The 22054-nt window shown below is 37.0% G+C and overlaps 1 protein-coding gene across 1 annotated transcript in view; it reads left to right on the top strand.

Moving 5' to 3' along the window:
- Positions 1–22054, top strand: part of LOC131559979 (dynein axonemal assembly factor 11-like) — a 199972-nt gene that overhangs the window by 5134 nt on the left and 172784 nt on the right. Inside the window, exons 4-9 of the mRNA XM_058808583.1 lie at positions 156–319; positions 13903–14070; positions 16082–16159; positions 17968–18140; positions 19116–19315; positions 20404–20595. Coding sequence (XP_058664566.1) covers positions 156–319; positions 13903–14070; positions 16082–16159; positions 17968–18140; positions 19116–19315; positions 20404–20595 — 975 coding nt within the window. The remainder of the gene's footprint in view (positions 1–155; positions 320–13902; positions 14071–16081; positions 16160–17967; positions 18141–19115; positions 19316–20403; positions 20596–22054) is intronic.

Below are 22054 nucleotides of genomic sequence, written 5' to 3'. Positions count from 1 at the left end.
CAGCCACTCCTGGTGACATGCCCAGGGTCAAGATCAGGGCCAGGAGCAGCACCCAGAACTTGGTTCTTTCATGTCATTCCTGCAAGCTTTAGAGCTCTGTCCCTGCTCAACAAGAATAATTAACTCTATTCCTTGGCAACATCTTTTCTTTCTAGGGTATTCAGGCGAAGGAAGAAAATCCGTCGCTCTCTTGACAGCTTGTTCAATCTCAGTACCTCCAGCTCATGGCTCAGCTCCACCACTCCCAGCAGGATGGATTTCTCCCATGTAGAGGATCCTTGGCCTGATGAATGCAGCAAACTAGAAGCCAGTGATGTTGGTAAGCCCTGATCAGGTACCTGGTAATCAGGATACAACATTGCAGTCTGTGTTTAGTGTGAATTGGGCATCTCTTTCTGGAAGTTATGCAGGTGCTGTCTGCCAAGGTGTGCAGGTAGAGGACAGAATGAGCTACAGAATTCTAAGGGATAAATAGAGTTCCTGGCATTACAACTGAGTATGAGTCTGCAAAGACCTCTGTGCCAAAAAGTAATTTTTTTACTGAATTTGAATGCAAAGTCATCACCAGGAATGTTTATTCTGGTGTAATTAATACCTGGCACTGTCTGCTTTCACCTGGCTCTTTCAATAACTTCATCTGTTATGCCCTATGCAGTTTTGTCTTTACTCTGCATATTTCCTCCTGCAGACATTTGAACCCACCAATTCGCTACCCACAACAATTTGCAACCTCTCCTGTGATTCAGTAATTAATTCCTAAATTCATTAATACAAAGTCTCAGAGCTCTTCTTCTGTGCAATCTCAGTTATACATGCATTTCTTGTAGGTGATTCAGACTTTTCTTCTGAATATAATAACCATGTGTCACAAAGGCAAATTCCAGCATCTAATGGAGCATTTCTCACCAAAGATGATGAGTTTCTTCATTTTGAGGAACCATTTTGTGCTTCAAAATCCTGCTCTTCATTTATGATAAATGCAAATGAAGAGAACTGGAGCAATGTAGGTATGTTATGTTCTTATTCTGGCATGCCTCATTTTTAGAGTGAAGTGAAAATACATTAAAAATATGGATCTGGCCCCTTGCAGAATAGAATTTATTTACTAAAACATATATTTTAAATAAATTATTAAAAATAACAAAATCCTAAAAATTATATTCAATTACTACCCCCTGTTCACATCTTTCCCTCACCCATTTTTCAGAAAAAAAAAAGAAATGAGGAGTGAAAAGGAAAATGGAGGAAAGGGCATGGGAGTAAAAACTAAAACAGGCAATTATGCAGAAAGGCTTGTTTTCTGAGAGCATGGAGGGCACAGTGTTTCTGTAGTTGTGGGGGAAAAAGACTCCTGAGAGACACCCAGAGCATGAAAATTAGGTTTCTGCTTTGAATCACTCCAGGCAAGTTCTCTTTAGAAGCAGCTGAAGAGCCTGGTCTCACAGGCTGAAGGTAGCCTTTGCAAACACCTCCTGTAAAATATTTACTTTCATTAAAACCCTTTTTTTCCCTGATTTTTATTTTAGAATCCAGGACAGTGCAAAATGTCATTTCTCAGATGGTTGCACTGATCATGTGTTTAATCATTTCAGTATGTACAAGGTAATTTTTTATTTCTTTTATTTTCTGTTTCTGACATGAGTGCTTGCTTCATTTCAACTGGTGAATAAAACTTAAATTAAGGGTCACATTTTCAAAGTTATATGTATCTTACTGTGAAAATGTATTTTCACATGATAGTCAATGCAGGCAAATATCTGAGCTATATATATATGCACAAAAATAAGAAGTATGTATGCAGAAATGAAAGCTACTTTGCCAAGTGTGCTTTGACAGGGGTTTTGGCAGGCTGAGAAGAGTCAGAATGGATCCATGTCTTTCTAAGTGGATTTTTCTCTCAGTCTGAGTGCTCAGGTCTTTCTTGCCAGGAGATTATCTTCAATAGTTTACGTAATTTAAAGTTTCAAATTACAGTTCACCTACCAGAGTTCAGAGGGTTCATCTGCAAGAGCCCTTCCTCCTCCTCCCACTCAGGCTTCACCTCTTTTAACCCACCATGCATCCCTTAGCTTTTTTTAACCTTTCTGGGTATTGTTATGTTCTCAGATATTTTATGGGAGGACTGTTTGCCACTTTGTTCCTGATGATTTTAGTTTGTAAGTATAGAATTTCTTTATTTCCAACATAATTTTTTTTACTAAGTCACATCTGAGGAACAAATTCTTTCCTTGAATGTATATCCATGGGTCTTACTGATCCTAATAAGAGCACTATATGGTCAAATGGGGACAAATGTAGCCTTCAATCCATTACAGCATTTTGCATTTTAATTTCACAGTTCTTTTGTCCCAAGATGTTGCTGTGTCCTCTTTCTTCAGTCTCGATACATTTTTCTAAACAATTAAATTTTGGTAAGTGGTTCCAGTGCCATGTGATGAAAAGAGAAATTCAGAAATTTTATATTAAGAAGAGGAAGGAGATTCCTCCTGTTCTTTTCAAGTCAGAAGGTGGGGTCTGAAGTTACTGATGGAGCATTTGGCTTTTCCAGTTACTGATTTGTATTCATAGAAACTCTCTGTTAATTCAAAAACCTGCCTTTTCATAATGTGCAATAAATGTTGTAGCAGAAAAGGGAGGTACACCTAATCTGCCATGACATGATGCAGACACAGTCCAAGCAGTGGAATTTAAGATTCTGGAGGTGCACTTTCAAGCCTCGCACTGAAGTCCACTCCAAGGCCACCAGACTTAGCCTTTTTTTTTCAACTGGAAAAAAACCCCAAAACAAGCTAATTGTGATGCTTGCCACATCACCAGCTTCCAGGGGCTACAGAATTGATATAATTTGGCCTTTCTAACCCAATGCACCATTAGCTCATGCATTGGCCTTCATGCTGAAAGCAAGTATGGATGTGCTGGATTTGTGAATTACCATTCTTTCACCTTTTTTTTGCACCACAAATTCTAAATATTTAAAATACAAAATATTTCTAAGACTAAAAAGTTTGGGCTCATCTGAATTTTTATGGGCTGAAAGTGAAGCTCAAGAGGATCTTTTTTGTTTCTGAAGCTGTCAGGGTTCAGGACATCAGTGTATGCCAAGGGCACCAAGACAATCTGGCAGACCTCAGCCTTTGAATTGGGTACACTGGAAGTCACAAACAGCAAGGCACAACCTGGAAGCCCCAGTGCAATGACAGCCCCATTTTCTGACAGATGATGTATCAGTTTGTTGCTGTGCCTCTAGTCCCTAAAACTTTGGTTCTACCAAAGCCACCAGCTCAGGACCAGTGTGTTGCAAGCACATGCCCCAAAGTGCTGCTTTCCCTCTTCCTGAATAGCTTTGCCTTGAGTCATAACAAAGCTGTTCTTCTCAAGAGAGAAACACACTCTGAGAGCTCTTCAGCAGCAGGTATACAGAGAATGCCTCTCTTATGCTCATCACAAGTGAGAAGTTACCTGCTCAAACAAGTAGTCCTGCAGCTTAGCTGAATTTGTCAAACAGGACCTACTGATAATATACAATACTTACAAGACACTGTGATTTAAATCAAGACATACAAAAATGTATTCTTCTTTTTTTTCCTCCACAGACAATAATAAGAAATAAAGAACAATTGGTGAGTACATGTTTAAGTTTAGAAAGAATTCCATATTTTTTGGGAATGAGTCCTATTATGGAACAGGGTCCAAACATATCAGGTTCCATGGACTTTTCATTAAAAGAAAGTTCGCTACAGGACCCTTGCCAGTTTTCACTGCAAATTATTCCACTTTGATGTCTACAATTCCTTTTGGATTGTGTATTTTCCTTCTGTTGTCTGGCAGCAGTGTCTAAATAGTGTAAGCTGTTAACAATTGCTGTGCTTCAGCCCAGAGAAAACATGTTTATCAGTAACAGGCAAAACAAGTCCTCCTTTTCCCAAGTGTGAACTGAAGAGCAGGACCAGGTGCTGTGCTGCTCTGAGCTGGTTGCATTCCACTGAAGCAGTGAAGCAGCATCAACAGGAATTGGTCCAGAATATCTGAAAAACACTTAGAGATTCTTCTATTCCCTATTCTTTTTCCTCATCCTCACACTCCAGTTTCTGTTTATCAAGCATTTCTAAGCCTCGCTGCAGCTCAAACCCTTAAAAGAAGAGCACTGATTTATTTGTACTTGGAGTTGGTCATCCCAGTCCTGGCTCTGTTATTTCCTTTGTGTCTTTACTTTGTAGTTAAAAGTTTCAGTTAAAAATGAAAAGAAGGAACCAAGTGGAGCTGTGCCCACTTTGTGTTCCTTATAGTGTGGCTAGAACAGCCTTCTTCATCAGTTTCCTGGTTGAGTGCAGTTCAGCTTCTGAGATCTAAAGGCATCAGCACAGCTGCAGACACAACCTGGAAAACCTTTCTTTCAGCTCTTAGAAGAAGGGTGTTAATTCTGAGAACAAAGCATTTTAGAAAGGAGTTCAGGCATTTGATCACTTTGCCTATGGTGACAAAATGTCCTACTTGCAGCGTGCCATGCTGGGGATGCCACATGTGGCACTTCTTAAAGGCAGTGGAACTGTTTATGTAAGGCTGAAACACCAGAGCTTGAAAGCTCACTCTGGTTTTGAAAGCCATTTTCAGTGTTAACCAAAGCAAGGGCAACAGGATGGAGCAGAGAACTTGGCACTTGTTGTGTGGCAGGACTAAACTAAACACAGGCTGACACAGGGTACTGCAAGACAGGACCTTCCATAGTTCAAAACATGCTTGTCTCTTGCACTCTTTTAATTAAAAACTTAAAAGCAGAGTTGTTACTTCTGTTCATTTTGAAATAAATTCAATAACAGTTTTCATTTTTCCTCCTCCTCCAATTTATTTTCATCAGCTCTTCAGCACTGAACTCCTGGATACCTCCTTATGGCCATGGTTACACACTCCTGTGGGGAAAAAATATAACAGATTTGATAGTGTTCTTCCTCCAAAATACAGTGAATTTTAGCTTTATTTTTCTTCTTATCAAATGTGAGTGAGGCCTTACTTCTTGGTGACTATCTGAAAGAAATCACACAAAGAAATGCTATATCTGTAGTATCTTATGTCAATAATGAAAAATGTTCTGCAATTCCTGTGAATTTTTTTATATAAAAATGATGTAATCTCATATTTTATGTATTAATTTCTTGTTACAACATGCTATCAAAGATAATGGATTTGGATAGTGGCTGAGTACCTGTGATAACTGATTTACTATGCAACTAAAACAGTATTTATTATACTCATCCTCATATTTACTTGTAGTTAATGCACTTGAATAGTATTGTGTCAAATAATTCTTTATTTAAAGTACAGAGACAACTGAGAGTAAATATCAATCTGTAAAACACGTAAATATTTTGTAATGTATTTTTGCCTAACATAAAAGGTCCATTACTAAAATAATGATAAAAGTAAAGGATTATAAAGATTTTTAGTGTTTAAATAATTTCTTAAAATAATAATCTGGAAATTTAAATCCCATCCTGAGAGAAAAGACTAAGACTGTAATTACCCTGCAGTCATCAAAGCAATTATGCTGAAAACTAGAAAAGAAGAGTTCACTGTAAACTCATTAGTTCACTGTAAACTATCTAAGCAAAATCTGATTGAGATTGAAAGAAAAAAAGGTGTACAATTAATTCCTATAATCTGTCTGTTAATAAGTACAAACTATAAATTAGAATTGTTCTGATCTGCAGTGAGGGAACTCCTGGGAAAATTTCTCAATTGGAGTTCAAGGACTAAAAATAAAATGCTCGGGATCTATTAAGATCTGATTTCCTTGATATTTGTGGATGTTGAATTAACAAAGTTCTAGTCAATTACCAGAATGGTTGGCTTTGGCAGTTCCCTTCTGTATACTCCTATGGACATAAAAACAGGCCTCATCTTTTTTCTCTGAAAAGAGGAACAATCATATGTTTCTTCCTGTTGGATAAAAAATTGAAGCCAGGATTTTTATGATGAAAACCTGAAAAAAAAATTTCCAACCTAAATGTGTAAATTCAGTTTCAGAGGTAATGAGAATTTGCAGCTTCTGGTAACTACAGTATCAAGGCTAGGATAACTGTGGAATATAATTCTCTCACAGTAAAGACACTTATTAATTAGTGATTAACTGACACATATACTAACAGAGAAAACAAATAGAATTTTATGGGATTTTTGTCCCCAGTGATTAAACATTTACTCCCCTTTAATATAGCACCTTATATTACCATCTTTTATTTAAGTTATATGGAATAAACGGCATGGTACAGAATACAGGTTATGACCACTTAGTCCAGTTCTGGAAAATCTGCTTTTTGATGTACATTTTTATGTATTGGCTGCACTATTTTGTAAAGCTCTTTGCACAGTTCTATATACACTGAGCAAAACTGGTACTTCATTTATATTGTTTCCTTTTTTCTGGTTTCTCATGCTGCTTCTTTCCCCCCTATCTCTGGCATTTCTGTATCAGTAAAGTGGTTTCTGTTCTCATTTCTTCTTGTATTTAAGAGTGTGTTTCAGTAATGAAGATTGTTATTATTAGAAATTGCATATATTTCAGTGAATTTCTTATTTGTGAGTTCATGTCCTGCCCTGCAGATTGTGTGCTCTTTGGGGGAGGGTTTTTTACTACTTTAGTGCAAACATAAAGCCTTGTTTTGTACTGGTGACTACATTACCTAGCACCATAGAAAAATAAAATAAAAAATAGTATTTGAAAAAATGGTAATTCAATAGGAAATAAATAAAAATACATAGGTGTAAATTCTGAGTGGGTATTAATGAGCTGATTAACACCAGCTGAGACTCTAAGCTGCAGCATTTCAACAGCTTTGTCCATGGATATCAGTTTTCTGGGGTTGGAGCACCTTACATGATTGTATATATGGATAAAGTCAAGACATGTTCAGAAAACTTCTGTATTAATAATGCTATAAATGCTAGCATTGTAATAATAATGCTATAAAGCTTATTTTTGTCATTACATAGAAATACATATTGTGTTGTTTTACACGTGTAACAAATAAAATTGTAATATATTGAACTGAATGGTAAATTGAATTTCTTCATGACAGTCATGCCAGAGGTGACTTTTTCTTCTCTTCTCCAATGTCCTGTTTGTAATATGGTTCTTTATATTATCTCTGGCATGTATATTGCTTCATGCTAGGATTTCAGGCTTGTGCTGCTGAAAACTCTTGGTACATAATTTAAAAAGGAAAAAAAACCAACAACTGTGTGAAAATCAAGAACACAGCAAATAACATACTTCAGCACCCAGCTTTGCCCTGTGTGTGCCAGACCACCAGGTGAGGACCAGTGTGTTGCAAACATGCTCCAAAGTGCTGCTTACTGTCTTCTTGAATAATTTAGCCCTGAGTCACAAAAAACCCTGTTCTTCACAAGACAAAATCAAACACATTCTGAGAGCTTTTCAGTCACTGGTGTACAGAGAATTCTACTTTTGTGCTCATCACAAGTGAGAAGTTACCTGCTTGGAGAAGAAGTCCTGCAGCTGAACTAGATTTGTCAAACAGGACCTATGTATGTACTGATTAAAACAAACTGTGGCTTAACTCAGGACATTGAGGTGCAAGGGTTTGGAGTGAAGGTGAGCTGGGGAGAAGGGACAAATAAAAGGAAGGTGGATTTAGACTTGTCATTATGTCTCTCTATCCTACTCTGTTTAATTGGCAAAATGTTAAATTAATTTCCCCAAATTTAATAAATTTTGCCCATGATGGTAATTGTTGTGTGATGTCTCTGCCCTTATCTCAATCCATGAGCTTCTTATCATATTTTCTTCCCATCTTCTGTTGAGGCTGGGAAGTGAGAAAAAAAAAGCTGGTGGGCATCTGGCATTCTGCCAAGTCAACCCACTCATCAAGTCAACTCACTTATTTGGTAATTTCATTAATTGCAGATTTTATATTCCTTTCTCCAGAATTATCATCCAGGATACCTGAAAAAAGGAAGAACACTTTCACACCTTGATTTTAGCTTAACCAAATAACATAGGCATTTAAATGTAGTTCAATGTAAACACAGGGTTTAAAATACTGTACGCAGTGAAAACAAGATTTTTTCCTTGCTTGAAATTAAAACTTTGATTGTGAATTCTGCTCCCAAGTGCAAAAAAAAAATATTACTAGCAAATAATTATTATTTGATGAGGCCTGCATTTTGACATAAATATGTAGGTAGGAGGATTAGTGGTCTTTCTTTAATGTCTGTGATTCTGTGCAGGGGCCCTGGGCCACATCGAACCATCTGTGTAAACCTCGCTGTCATCTGAGTGGAGTTGTTACTTATCCAGTCAGATAGGCCAGGACAAATACTATGGAAAAAAAAGTGCGTAAACTACTCCTGCTTCTTTGTGTCTCGTCATCTCCACAAATCTCAGGAGCCTTAACTCAATGGCACCTCCATATTCCTCAACATAAATAGAAACCAGCAGAGTGGCTGTGGGGAGCTGCATTTACATCAGAGGTAAACAGCTGAATAAATGAATTTGATCATTGTGAAAATTCCTACAGCCTTATTTAAATTTATAGGTGAATTTCCTGTTAGTAGAAGATGACTCTTCAGTTTGATTAGACCTTTAGGTTAATAAAGGCAGGTAGGAAATACAGAATGACTTTCCTGATGCCACCACTTTGATCTGATGCCAGTTGTGATCCAGAATTGAACAGGCTGGGCTGGAAAGTGGTGGAGTCACCATGCCTGGAAAAATCTGGAAGAGGTGTAGCCCTGGCACTGGGGGACATAGTTTAGGGGTGTGAAAAATGCATATTTTATGACTGGCTTTTTGTAAATATTAAAATGAATATTATATGTGTTGTGTTAGAAAGTGTGAAAAATGCATGCATTTTATGATTTGCTTTTCGCAAATATTAAAATGAATATTATATGTGTTGTGTTAGAAAGTAATGCTGTATTAATTCTCTTAAGTAGTGTGTAAAATATAGTTTTAAGTTATAAAAAATGTTAAATTAGAAACTATGCTATGTAAGATACTTTTTTTAAAAGTATCTTTTTTAAAGAAAGGGCTTGCAGTGAAATAGCAGCCACAAGACACCTAAATTTTACAGAGAAAAAATAATTTATTGCCCCATTATCAGAAAAAATGAACTTCTTCCTGCCTCAAAGGTGCTGTTAGGATTCAGAGGAAGAAGTTGACCATGACCAGACAGAATCTTGTATTTGAATAGAATTTATGCATCATGTATGAAGTGTATAAATATGCAACAGGCTGTTGTTTTTAAGGGTTAATGCTTTGTTAAAAGGGGTCCTTTTTCGGGCTTGTGCTGCCCAGAAAAAGGTACCCAGACATCCGTAACTCTTTGGTTCTATTGTCTCATATTGTCCTAATTCAAATTATTATTACTCTAATTGTATTACTATTTTTACAACCATTTTATTACTATTAAACTTTTAAATTTAAAAAAGCCCAAGTGATTGGCGCTTTTCACAATGACTTGGCAGTGTCAGATTAACGGGTGGATTTAGTGATCTTACACGTCTTTTCCAACCTAAACTGTTCTACGATGCTAAAATTGTACAGGACTGTGAATCACTGGAACAGGCTGCTTTCACAAACAAAGGAAAACAAGCTTTCTGCCCAAAATGTGTGAGGCAAACTAGTTGACGGATACGCAGGAGGAGGACAGAAGTGTCACGCAAAGGACGAGACGCGAGATTTACGCCCGAGGAAAAGAACTCCCTGATCTCGGCCTGCCGAGGGAGGGCAGGGCCGGGATCCGCCTCAGCGCCGCCGCCCGGGGCCGTTGCTGTGGCAGCGCTGAGGCGCGGCCGGCAATGGCGGCGGTGCCTGAGGGCGGCCATGGTGCGCAGTGAGTGTCGGAGAGCGCCGCTTCCCTCCCCTCCCCGGGCCCTGCCCTCCTCCCCAGGACGGGCCCCGCGCCCTGCGCCCCTCCTTCGTGTCCGAGAAGGACACAAAGCTGGGGAAGGGGCTGGAGCACAGGTGTGATGAGGAGCTGAGCTGTGGATGCTCAGCCTGGAGGTCAGGGGAGACCTTATGGCTCCCTACAACTCCCTGAAAGGAGGCTGTGGCCAGGGGGCTGCCGCCCTCTTCCCCCGTGTGACAGGATAAGAGATGGCCTCAAGTTGTGCCAGGGGAGGTCTAGCTTAGATGTTGGGAAAAATTTGTTCTCAAGCACTGGAACAGGCTGAGTGGGGAGCTGGTGGAGTCAGTAAGCCTGGAGTTATTTAAAACTCACATAGATGTGACATTTAGGGACATGGTTTCGTGGTGGATTTGGCAGTGTTGGGTTGTACTAGATGATCTTAAAGGTGTTTTCCAATCTAAACAGTTCTCTGGGTCGCATTCCCTCTCACCACAGTTGCCTCCCTTCCCCACCATCCCCACAGTCCCCTACTCTCCTGCCTCCCTTGGATAATTGTCAGATTTTCCTCCTCCCTGGCCATAACCCCCATTTTATCTCACCATGTGAAGCACAGGGGTTCCTTGTATCCCAGAGCAGCCCTGAGAGGGCCAGCAGTGGGGACTGGGGTGGCCCTGCTGGGGACCCCTCCTTGGATAGGATGGCATCTGTCAGATGTGGAAAAACCCCAAATAGAGATAAAACACTCTATACTGTTACTTATGAATTGGTCATCTTTTACAGATACAGCAGTATGACCCAAAAGACTGAGTGCTCACACCTTTTACCCATGAAAAAGGAGTTCCCTTCCTCTGTGATTTTTCTTGTAATCTGTTTTGATGGTATATTATCACTGGACTGCCAGTCCCATGCTGGGCTGACACGGTGCTTTGGACAGGAGCTCCTTCTCCCTGCAGGAAGCTGGCAGCTGCCCTCCTGGAGCAGGCACCGCCTGAAGGAGAATGACTTTATCTCCTGAACAGCACAGCATGAATTTGAGTCTAAAAGTTATGGTTGCATACTTCACTTTTCTGAAATGCAGCTTCCCCCACCATCTCCTGCTACACCTGCAGCTGTCCATCTGCTTATTCATTAAATTTCTTTAATGTTATCCTTCATTTCTGCTTTGTTTTTTGAGTAAAACATGCAATTTTTGGAAGCCCAGGCTGTAGAACTTCAATTGAACTTCAAGATCTCGGCTTGATTGATGCCATCCCTCATTTCCTCCTGTGTTCATGGGAACCTGGGAGTAGCTGTGATCTCTCAGGTCACTGCTCCAGTCCCTATTACTGCACACACCACCAAAAAATATGATTAATGAACTTTTTAGTGAGTTCAGAGTGTTTTTCAATGTCCTGGAGATGCTGTTATTTAAAATTTTATGTAATATTTGTTTTCTCTTGCAAGCTTGTTTCCCTCATTCCTCTTCAGTGAACTAGATCTTACACAAAATGTCAAATATTTAGGCAGTTCCCTACAACAAAATGTCAAATTAGGTTTCTAAATCTTCACTCTGGTTTCTCTTGTGAAGACTGTCTCTGCTTTGCAACTCATCTGTTAATGAAAGTGGACATTTTTGCAGAATGGCTGCAAAAATAATTTCAATTTTCATCAGCAAATGGAAATTGGGCTGTAATTAAGCTTTCAGGAATAGTTTGTATGACTTCTTTTTGCATAAAGGGTATAGAGTATAATACTGCCACCAGGTGAAAAACACTTATCACTTGTTTTTAAAATTTTAAAAGTTTTATAGTAATAAAATGGTTATAAAAATAGTAATATAATTAGAGGAATAAAAAATTGGACAATCAGGATTTAGGACAATACGAGACAACAGAAACAAAGAGTTAGGGACTGTCTGGGTACCTTTTTCTGGGCAAAATAAACCCGAGAAAGGACACACATTAACAGAGGATTAACCCTTAAAAACAACAGCCTGTTGCATATTCATACACCTCATACAGGATGCATAAATTCCATTCAAACAAAGGATTCTTTCTGGTCAGTGTCAACTTCTTCCTCTTAATCTTAACAGAGTCTTCATAGCTGAGTGAGGCAGGAAGAAGTTCATTTCTTCTGATAATGGGGCAATAAATTCTCTTTCTCTTAAAGATTTAGGGGTCCTCCTGTGGCTGCTATCTCTGTGCAAGTTCTGTCTTTAAGAAAAGTATCTTACACAGCATAGTTTCTATTTTAACATTTTGTTATAACCTAAAACAATATTTAACACATTATTTAAGAAAATTAATACAGCATTACTTTCTAACATAACACATATAATGTTCATTTTAATATTTGAGAAAAGCCAATCATAAAATACACATTTTTCACACCACAAGTGTGTATATATGCACATTGGGGAGTATTTTTTTCCTGCTTAAAATGACCTGGTAATAGAGGCACTGAAAAATCTGCAGCCACACATTAGTAAGCAGACTTTTTTTTCTTTCAATTTCCATCAGATTTGCCAGGTAACTTAATAGAAATGTTGGTGTCTTTTCATATTTACTGTGAAGACTGAAGTATTTAGTCATGATTATTGACTTTTTTTTTCTCTTTTCTCTGTTACTTTAATCAAGTTCAAGTGGAAGGGAAGATGATTGTTCAGATGCAATAAACCTGCTCAATGTGGTTAGAAGAGACAAAGACACCTTTCCCAAAATGATTTATGTGCAGATAGGTTCCCCCTTCAACCAATATCTGTATCTCCACATTTAATTCTGTAAATTTATTCTGTCAGGTGAAACTCTTTTGAGCAGAAGGGAGATTTAAGCCTGGACATTTATAAATAATATAAATGCAACCAGTTTCACCCTTTCCTGAATTCTGCAGATAGAGGAGCTGTACAGACACATGAGAGTTTGGGCTGTATTGGTACATAGTTTGCTGGTCCATGGGAATGTGTGCAGCCACTCCAGGACCTCTAATAAAGCTGGATGATTTCACAAAACCTCCCTGAGACAAAGAAATAAAGAGTACTTTTAATTAATGCATGGTAGAAAATTTGTTTTCACAGATCGTTATATATTTTTTCTTTTTACTTGCTGTTCTTCAGATCCTTTTTGTAAGGCTTTTTTGTCTTTTTTTTCAGCATTAAAAATAATGAAAATACCTGTGCTAACTTGATAAAACCCTGTGGTGTTCCTCAGGACTTCACTATAGCCCAGTGCTTGTCAAGGAGAGGAAGATGCTGGCACTTTTTGGTGCTGGAAACAAAGTTCTGTTATCTAGCTCAGGAGTGAGCACTGGTTCTTGTAGGATTTCTTTACCTTCATGATACAGAGCCTTTTCACTGTTTGAGAGACTGCCTGGCATTAAATATTACAACATGATAACTGAACCCAGGGCTCTGGTGCTTTTCAGCCACTGAAACTCCTCTGCTGGCTCTGATGAGCTGGTAGTGCCTAAGAAGTACCAGGTATACATTTCATTCTAACATAAACATTTATAAACATGAGTTAGCTATGGAATAAAAAATATCTGCCCACTTTCAGCATTTATCCTGCTTATTTCTGTGCACCCTGTGCTGCTGCAAGAATATGATGACACACTGTGGTTTGCTTCCCCCCCACCCCCTGCTGCTGGCTGGGATGTGAACATCTGGCATCTGGAAATAAAACAGCATAAAACACTCCACTACTTGTCTACATGAATCAATCTGCAACCCAAGCTATGCTGAAAATAGTGGCTGCTGGGTTAATTTCTGCAAGGGTTGTATGACATTCTTATGGAAGACTCAGCAGTTTTCAAATGGATCTTTCCAAATGTTCCAGGTGACGTGATTGTGTTTCACAAAAGATGTTTACTGTGGCAGAGTGGGTCAAAGCTATCTAGTACTTGATATCTTGATATCATTTCTGCCAGATTTTATTTTTGTTGTCATTCCTACTGGGCTATTTGGTATGGTGGAACAAAATATTTTAATGATTTTATAATTTGCTCATAAGTCAGATGGCAGAAAATGATTAAAGGGAAATATGACATCCAATGTTTCTTTCAGTCACTGAAGATCTCGTTAGAAGACGTGCAGAGCATAACAACTGTGAAATTTTTTCACTGGAAGAAATCTCTTTGCATCAGCAGGAAATAGAAAAGCTAGAGCATCTTGACAAATGGTGTCGAGATTTAAAAATTCTCTATCTTCAAAATAACCTAATTCCAAAAATTGGTAAGTCTGTTGTCAGTATGGTTCTTTTAAAATGTATTCACATGCATAATTTTGAAATCAGAAAAAAAAAAAAAATTCTGCTATACTTAAGGGAATGTGCTCCTATCAAGAGTTCCTTTCCTGGTTTCTTTGTTGAATTTATAAGAAGGTCAGAAATTTTTAAGGGAAATTTAAAATTAAAAATACACTACTGAGATACAAGTCACTAGAATATGAGTATGAAACACCTTTCATGGATTTAAATTTCAAAAGTCAGGATATAGTTTAAATATCCCATCTTGTGGCAGAGAGTCAAAGAGTTTACCATATACCATGGGCTGTGATACCACAGAATTAGCTCTTTCAGGCTCTTTTCAAAATTTCATTTTCATGCAAATCATATTTTTTGTTAACATTGAAATAATTTTTATTCAGATAAAATACTTCCTTGTGTGCTTGAACCAAACTTTCTGCAACAAAGCCTTAATGGTCTTCCTGCACCGCAGAACAAGATATAATTTCATACCTTGGTTTTTTTCCATATTGGAAGATGTGGCATCAAGCCTTGGGCTGGAAAAGCTTAGATTCTACACATATTGTCTAGATGAACAATGAAAAGTTGGAAGTGGTCAGAAATATGTTAGAATATCTCTTAGAAGTTCCTCAAGAGGAAAACAAAAATCCTAAGGTTTTAGGAGGAAGTTCTGTGCTCAGAAATTGTAGGCAAATCCTTTAAGTTTTCTCAAGGGACTCATCAGGAAATTCCATCTCTAAAGTGAGAGATTTAGAATTTTCTAAAGTGGAGGAATCTTTTCCCAGAGAAAACCAGTTTTTAAAACTGCTTTGTGCTTCTTTGCCCCATCAAAAGAAGGACTAAAATAAGTTTGTCTTCTCTCTGTTAATGAGTTCTTAATAAGGCACAAGATGTAATGTTGTGGTTTTTCTGTCAACACTCAGGCCTCCTTCAGGTTAGCACAGGATACCACATTCAGACTGTTCCTTTTTGAACACAAAATTTTTTCAGCAGTTTCATTTTTGAGACTAGAAGTTTTTTTGTTACCATAATCTAACTGTAGGAGTTGAAAGAGTATGCAACTTGCTGATTCACATATTCTCGTATAACATGACAGCTTTCTGAGGTAATACTTTAATAACAAATGCAAAATAAAAAACAACCCCAAATCAAAAAACAACCAAAACAAGCCGCACCAAGCCCTCCCCACACTATAGTGGTGACCAAAATAATTGTCAACAGGGGCTGTGTTGCAAAGTATTGAAGCTGAAGAGTTTTTCTTCCCACTGGATACCAGCAACTCCTTTCAGAGGACACAGCAGTTCCAAGCACTCTTCTGAATATCACAGAGAAATGGTTTATATTGGCTCTGTTGGGCTGTGTCTTTTCTCTTCTTAAAGCAACCCTTGATGCAGCTCTCAAGATCAGCCTTGCCTCATGAGCAGGCAGGGGCTTCTCAGGCATCTCCTGTGAGTTTGAGTGGTGCCACTGCCTTCCACACAGCTCTCACATCTTACAGAGATACAGAAATGTTCATTTCATTACAGAAATATTGCAAAAACAAACATCCAAACTAAGCTGCACAAGTTCTTGCTGAGAAATTGATGTCATTGTTCGTTTGTGAGATAGGTAGAAAATACTTCTCTAAGTTCTTAGTAAACTGTGGTAGGATTCATGTCACTGAATTTGTAGATATCTCAAATTTCCCAAGATGGAATGTATCACTATGCTTTTTCAGCCATTCCTCTTGAATTAGATATGTGTGTTTTATGGATTTGTGGTAAAAATGTGTTTATTACTTTCCTTGTTTCTTTTTTGCCTTTTTATTTTGTTTTTTTCAGAAAACTTTTTTGTTTTGTCTTTTTATTAACATTAAAATAGTAATGTCCAGTAATGTGGTACATATTCTGATTTGTCCTTTGCTGTTTTTCTGCTTCACTGTTGCTTTAAGGTAAGCAGGTGAAATCATCATACTTTCCAGTGCTGAAAACTGAAATAATCATCTATGTTTTGTTACAGAAAATGTGAGCAAACTAAAGAAGCTGGAATATTTGAATGTAGCTTTGAACAACATTGAAAGAATTGAAAATCTGGAAGGTCAGATTTTGAAAAAAAGCCATTTTGCCTTTTCATATTAAAACAATGAATTTGTGACTTGGTGTAAAAGAGGGTGGAAGCCATTAAGTGTGCCCACCTGTGGGGGTATTTTGTGGATGTGTAGAGGATCCTTGGGTGCAGGGTTTCAGTAAGTTCTTCTTTAGAGCAAGCATTTCCTACTGCTGAATTTTTCTCTTTGAACTTTCCTAAATGTCTCTGGGTCACGTTTCATCTTCAGGAATCAAATGTCACACACAAGAAGGTTCTGTGCTCAGCACAGGTTGCATTGAGGTTCTGAGTTTTTCTAAAAGAGGTTTTTACAGGATTTTTTTCTCTTTCATTGCTTGAAATCCTGTCAGTTTTATCTCTGTTTAATCCTTTATCCTGTCACTTTTGCACATTTCATGTGCAAAATATGGCACTTTCCAAGATTAAAATCTAAGACTTGGAGCAACCCATAAACACATTCCATATTACTTGAATAATTTATGGCTTGATTGTTTTCTGTTTCTCAGTTCTGATTAGGCCAGTTGCTGAATCTTTAATATATCCACCTTGACAAAGGAACAGTTGAAAAAAACCAAAACAAACAAACTGGTTGGTTGGTTATTTGTATGTGTGTGTGTTTTGGTTTTGGTTTGTTTTTTCTTTTGTTGGTTTAGTTGGGTACTTGGTTGGTTTACTTTGTTTTTAAGTCTGCAAGCTGATTCAAGGGGATGGCTTAAATAAGAAACAAGCGAATAGACTAAACACAAATTTGAAAATAGTGAAGAAGTAGGTAGTGTAGTACATATTTGGGAATTTGCTGAGAAAGTTGCATTTCTTTACGTGCCACTAAATTTTAAGCTCAGCTATCAGGCTGTATTATTTATTACTGTGATTTGTCATTTACTTAGGAGTTACAACCTTTGGGATTGGCCCTTGCATAAATTTGGGTTCTTTAAATCCCCTAATAAATTGTTCCATGTTGTTTACTCTCGTACAGCCCAACTGTGCATAAAACTTAGCAGATAGACCAGGAAAGGAAAGTGATTACAGTGATGTGAATCAAAGTTGAGCTTACTCTCAGCTAAAGTTTTTACTCTTAGAGTCACGTTTATGATTCATGGACACATTATGATAACAGGAAAGGCTAATAAATTTAAAAATCAGATTTTCCAGAGCATCTTGTTATCTAATTTATAGTTTCTGTTTGTAATGAATTGTTTTAGTACAAACACTTTCTCACCAGTTTTTGCAATTTAACCAATGATAAAGTGTTTACAATGACAGCTGAGTCCACAGAGTGGAAAATATAACTTGCAGTGAGTTTTTGGGAAGTTTTATCTTTGTAATTGAATAATATTACCAGAGATTAACCATACTCAGAACTGAAACTCATAATTGATTCTGCTGTCTTTAAGCAATTGGATTGGATTTTAGCCATATGATTGAGACTTAGCTGAGAAGGGGTATCATGGCAATCAGACTCTTAAAAAGGAAATCCAGCTTATCTGAAAATTAAATATTTAGTAGCTCATCCATGAATGTCCACAAAGTTTTGATACTGATAAAGCCAATAATGTTATGGTATTTTGTATTTTATTGAGTTTGTTTTATTCCTGTAAATATTGTAAGCTCATATACTTTAGCTGTGAGTCACTCTCACTCAGAAAGAGTCTTGGAAAAGATGAGTTCTGATAGAATGAAATCAGTTTACAGAACACAAATGGAGACAGTTTTATATCCAGCTGTGTCCACGTGTGTGTATGTATATCATGTGTACAGTTATGTTATGGACAAATTGAATTAAGGCTTCTTTCAAACAGGCTGTGAAGAATTGAAGAAACTTGACCTGACAGCAAATTTCATTGGTGAACTCTCCAGCATTGAATCCCTAAAATGCAATATTCATCTGAAGGAGTTGTTTCTAATGGGTAACCCATGTACTGAATTTGAAGGTTATAGACAATTTGTAGTGGCAACTCTTCAGCAATTAAAAGTAAGATTTTAAAACTTAAATCCAAATAAAACATGAGTGATGTTGACTGAACATACTTGGCCTAAACAAAAAAACCCCTGTACTTGGAAAGCTAATAGACTTTTTCTTAATGTTCACAGGAAATTAATTCTATTCCAAAGAAGAAATGACTACAATAAATAATATAATAATAATTGGTTCCATTCTGATGGAACCACAATTATTCATTAACTTTTCTGTCATCTTTATTGGAGATTCTTAAAAAGTTTTTCAGGTTTTTTTTTTTTTCAAATAAATGTGTTTTACAGTTCTGGCAGTTTTTCCTCATGGTTGTTATATACAATGTATTTTTAAATTATCAGCATGATTGCAGAGAGTTAGTGGGTTGTTGGTACCATTTCAGCAATATGTACTAAATCTGAGTGTGAGACAGAAAAAAATACAAATTGGTGTAAAACTGCACTACATGGCATTGGCTGGAATTAGACACCGAGATTGTGGTTTTATGCTGTGACTGAGCTGATGTAAGGATTTCCTGCCAATGAAGCAGTCTCAGGCCTGAAAGATGTTCTCACAATTTTCCTCGGAGAACCACAGGCACTGCTTAACTTATTAAGAGTAGATTCAACTTTGTCAGTTGGCAGCAAGCTTAGACATCAAAAGAAATCATTTTGGGTTGAATCAAAATCAGACAAAGACCAGAAATGGCTGAAGGGAGTCTCTACTGTATAGTCTAGTAAGACTAATTAAAATTCCTGGAAAATGCTAAAAGCAGATCTTAGAAACACAAAACCATTTTCAGATCTGAATAGAAAGTAATTGTTAATTCTTTGTAATAAAGTATAATCACATAGTGCTTTTGATATGTGAAAGATGCATTTCTAATTATAGACGGAACTTAATTATCCAAATTAAACTACAATTGAATAGATTTATTGATTTGAATATATTTATACTTTCTCACATATTTATATTGACTTTTTCTCCTTTGGGAAGTATTTGGATAGTAAAGAAATAGAACGTTCAGAGAGGATTAAAGCTCTTCAAGACTATCCAGAAGTGCAGTGGAAAATCAGAGAACAGGAAGCAGCTTACCTTCTCAAAAGGGCCAGAGAAAAGGAAGAGGCTCAAAGAAGGATGCAAGAAAAAAAGGATGAGAAACAGAAACAGATGGACTGTAAGCTTGGATGTGACAGGTAACAGTGAACAACCACAGTTTGTGAGTAAACATTATTCTTTATTTATTCACAAGTTTGGCTTTTTCCATTAAAGAATTTATATAATTCCACTTAAATATTTTTGTTCATCGTTATTGTTGATTCAAGCAGAGTTATTTCTCCTCATGCATGTTACCTCTAATGAAAAAAATAATTAGTTACAAACATAATTTATTATTGAGCTGCAGACACAGTTCAATAGAATTTTTTCTCCCAAAACTCCAAGCTAAGTTGTCTGGGTGCCAAAGTAGTGTAATTAATAGTTTCTTTCAGGAGAACAGCTGGAAATTGTTGTTTAAGGTAAAGCAGGGGTTCCAGGGAAAGCAGCTGTTCATCTATAATTGCTTTTGCCTTAGCATCATCTTCAGCATCTGAGGGCTGAAATGGAATATTGCAGGCCTTTGGTGTTGGTTTTCCCATTTCTGCCATTTCATGTCACTGACATTACCTAGGCAGCAGCAGGATTTTTGTCTGGTGTCATCTTCTATTGCACTTGCTGCCCATTTTATTTTTAATCCCGTAGAAACTGTTCCATGAAGCTGCCTGCAGAAATTTGTCCTCGTAGATCACACCTGTATCATAAATTTAGTTGTCTCTCTCTATTGATAGAGATTTATAGAAGCTTACAGCTAGGGAGAAAAAATTATTCAGGGGTTAAGATTGCATTTGAGGAGATGCTCATTGCTACCATATAAATTTCTAATCTAATGGTGGGAATTCTTAAACAACACATGGAATGAAGGTTTTTTCTCACCTGAAAGTTGTGAGGGTATCTGAAAATTCTTTTCTGAAATTAAATCTGTTGAACTATCTCTCAGGGTTTTCAGGGGATTAGGTACAGCTGTACTATCACTTCATAGTCAGGTAAATAAAAAACATTATGTCAAAATGTGCTTTGTTGGTTGACAAAAGAAGCAGAGCAGAGAATGTTCTCCAAATATATAAGATACCAATCTTGATAGGAATTGTACAGTTATTATTGGGTTAAAAAATATTATTGCAGTAATTTATTACCAAGTTACTTTTCCTTCACTTCATTGGGGTAATATTTCAGTGATCTTGTGTAGCCCAGACTCCCCACAGGAAAAACCCAATCGGGCAGAAGCAGATGGAGAGCAAGAAAGATGCAGAACTGTTGAAAATGATGATGATGATGAAGACAGAAAATTTTGGGAGGAGCCTACACCATACACTCCAGAATCTAGATTAGAAACTCACAGGTACATGGAAGAAAAACGGAGAGCTAAAGACAATGCAAGGTACTTCTTTGTTTTAATATCTTGATGAATTGGCGGAGAAATTTTCAGATCTGCAGAGAGAAGGCAGATGATTGCCTGACATTAAATATTACTGAGAACTGACAACTTAAATGCCTGTTGATTGTTAAAATAGGCTTATACAGTCTAAACTAAATATTCAGATTGTTGATTTTGTTTTATTTTCTAAACTTCATTTTGTACTCCTTATTTTATTTTTCCTCAGAGTTTTTAAATACAGTTTTTTTTCAACTTATTTTTGTGCAGTTTAGAAGTTCCACTTTTCTGTCAGCTAACTGTTTTGTGTCGTTCAACATTTAACTTCCTGCTAAAAACATTTATCCATACTGCAGATTGCATTATGTAATGCAGCCCATGCTACAAGTTTGTTGCCCAAGTGGCATTTCAGGCACTTTTTCTATGTAACTGATAAATTTTTTCTCATACTTTATCAAAGATATTTGTCACAAGTCGTAAGATTCTTTTATCTGTGCTATTTGACATGGTGAATCTGAAGTCTGGTCCCTGAAAAGCCTTTAAAATTTCATAAATTTGTTCCTTGTTTTGCTGAACATGCAAAATATATGCAGATACTAGCAAAACCCCCAGTATTTTATTGCTTCTGGCTTATCAGTTCCACAGACATTGTAAACAGTGTCTTGTTGTTTACAGTGTCTTTTTCTTTTTTTTGTTCTCTCTCTCTTCTACTTATATAACATACTTTGTGCTGGAGATTTTTTTAGCTGTTCTTTTTAAGGACTTGCTTTTTAAAATTTTTGTCAAGGCTAAGTATTGAAAAAGTCAGTCCTAGGGAATTCTCCAGGAAATCTGGAAATGGGCATAACTTGTTGTTATTATTAATTCAAGTTCTAGCACTTTCCTGGAAGAACTTCTGTGAAACTCAGTTTCTAACCAGTTTGAGTTTTGCTGTGTTTGGAAATGCCTTGCTCTAGTCAAAAGCAAATGTGTTCCAAATGCTTCCCTCTAAAAATTCAAGGACAGTCCAAACAGTATAATAAAGATATAATATTATAATAAAGATATAATAATTAATTTCTGAATTTTTCTGAATTCCCAATGCATTTGAAAGAGTTAAAAAATCGTTTTATGGGTAATTTGATTTGGTGTTGAGAAAGTTTCACAGCATCGCCGTAAAATGGTTCACATGAATAGACAATTTCATCTGGGAACAGATTGGTAAGAGCTAACAGGTGGTAGGATGTAATTTGTGAGGTGTTTCTGAGAACATCCTTTGAACAGTGGTGGTTCATTCACTTTGCTTTTACGTGTCAAATCTAGGAATTCAGGTGTGGAGACTGGCAGCCCACAAATCCCACACAAAAGCTGATTTATGTTATAGAATAGTGTTTAACACTTGGATAATTGTCTTTCTTAAACAGAAATTGGTTTTATGTAGTTGTTCCAGTAGGTCCATTTAAGTGTTCTTATTTCTTTTTCAAAT

This window comes from Ammospiza caudacuta, chromosome 1 (genome assembly GCF_027887145.1).
Source record: "Ammospiza caudacuta isolate bAmmCau1 chromosome 1, bAmmCau1.pri, whole genome shotgun sequence".
Taxonomy (NCBI): domain Eukaryota; kingdom Metazoa; phylum Chordata; class Aves; order Passeriformes; family Passerellidae; genus Ammospiza; species Ammospiza caudacuta.
The sequence above is the reverse complement of the archived record's forward strand: the minus strand, read 5'-3'. Positions and strand labels throughout refer to the sequence as shown.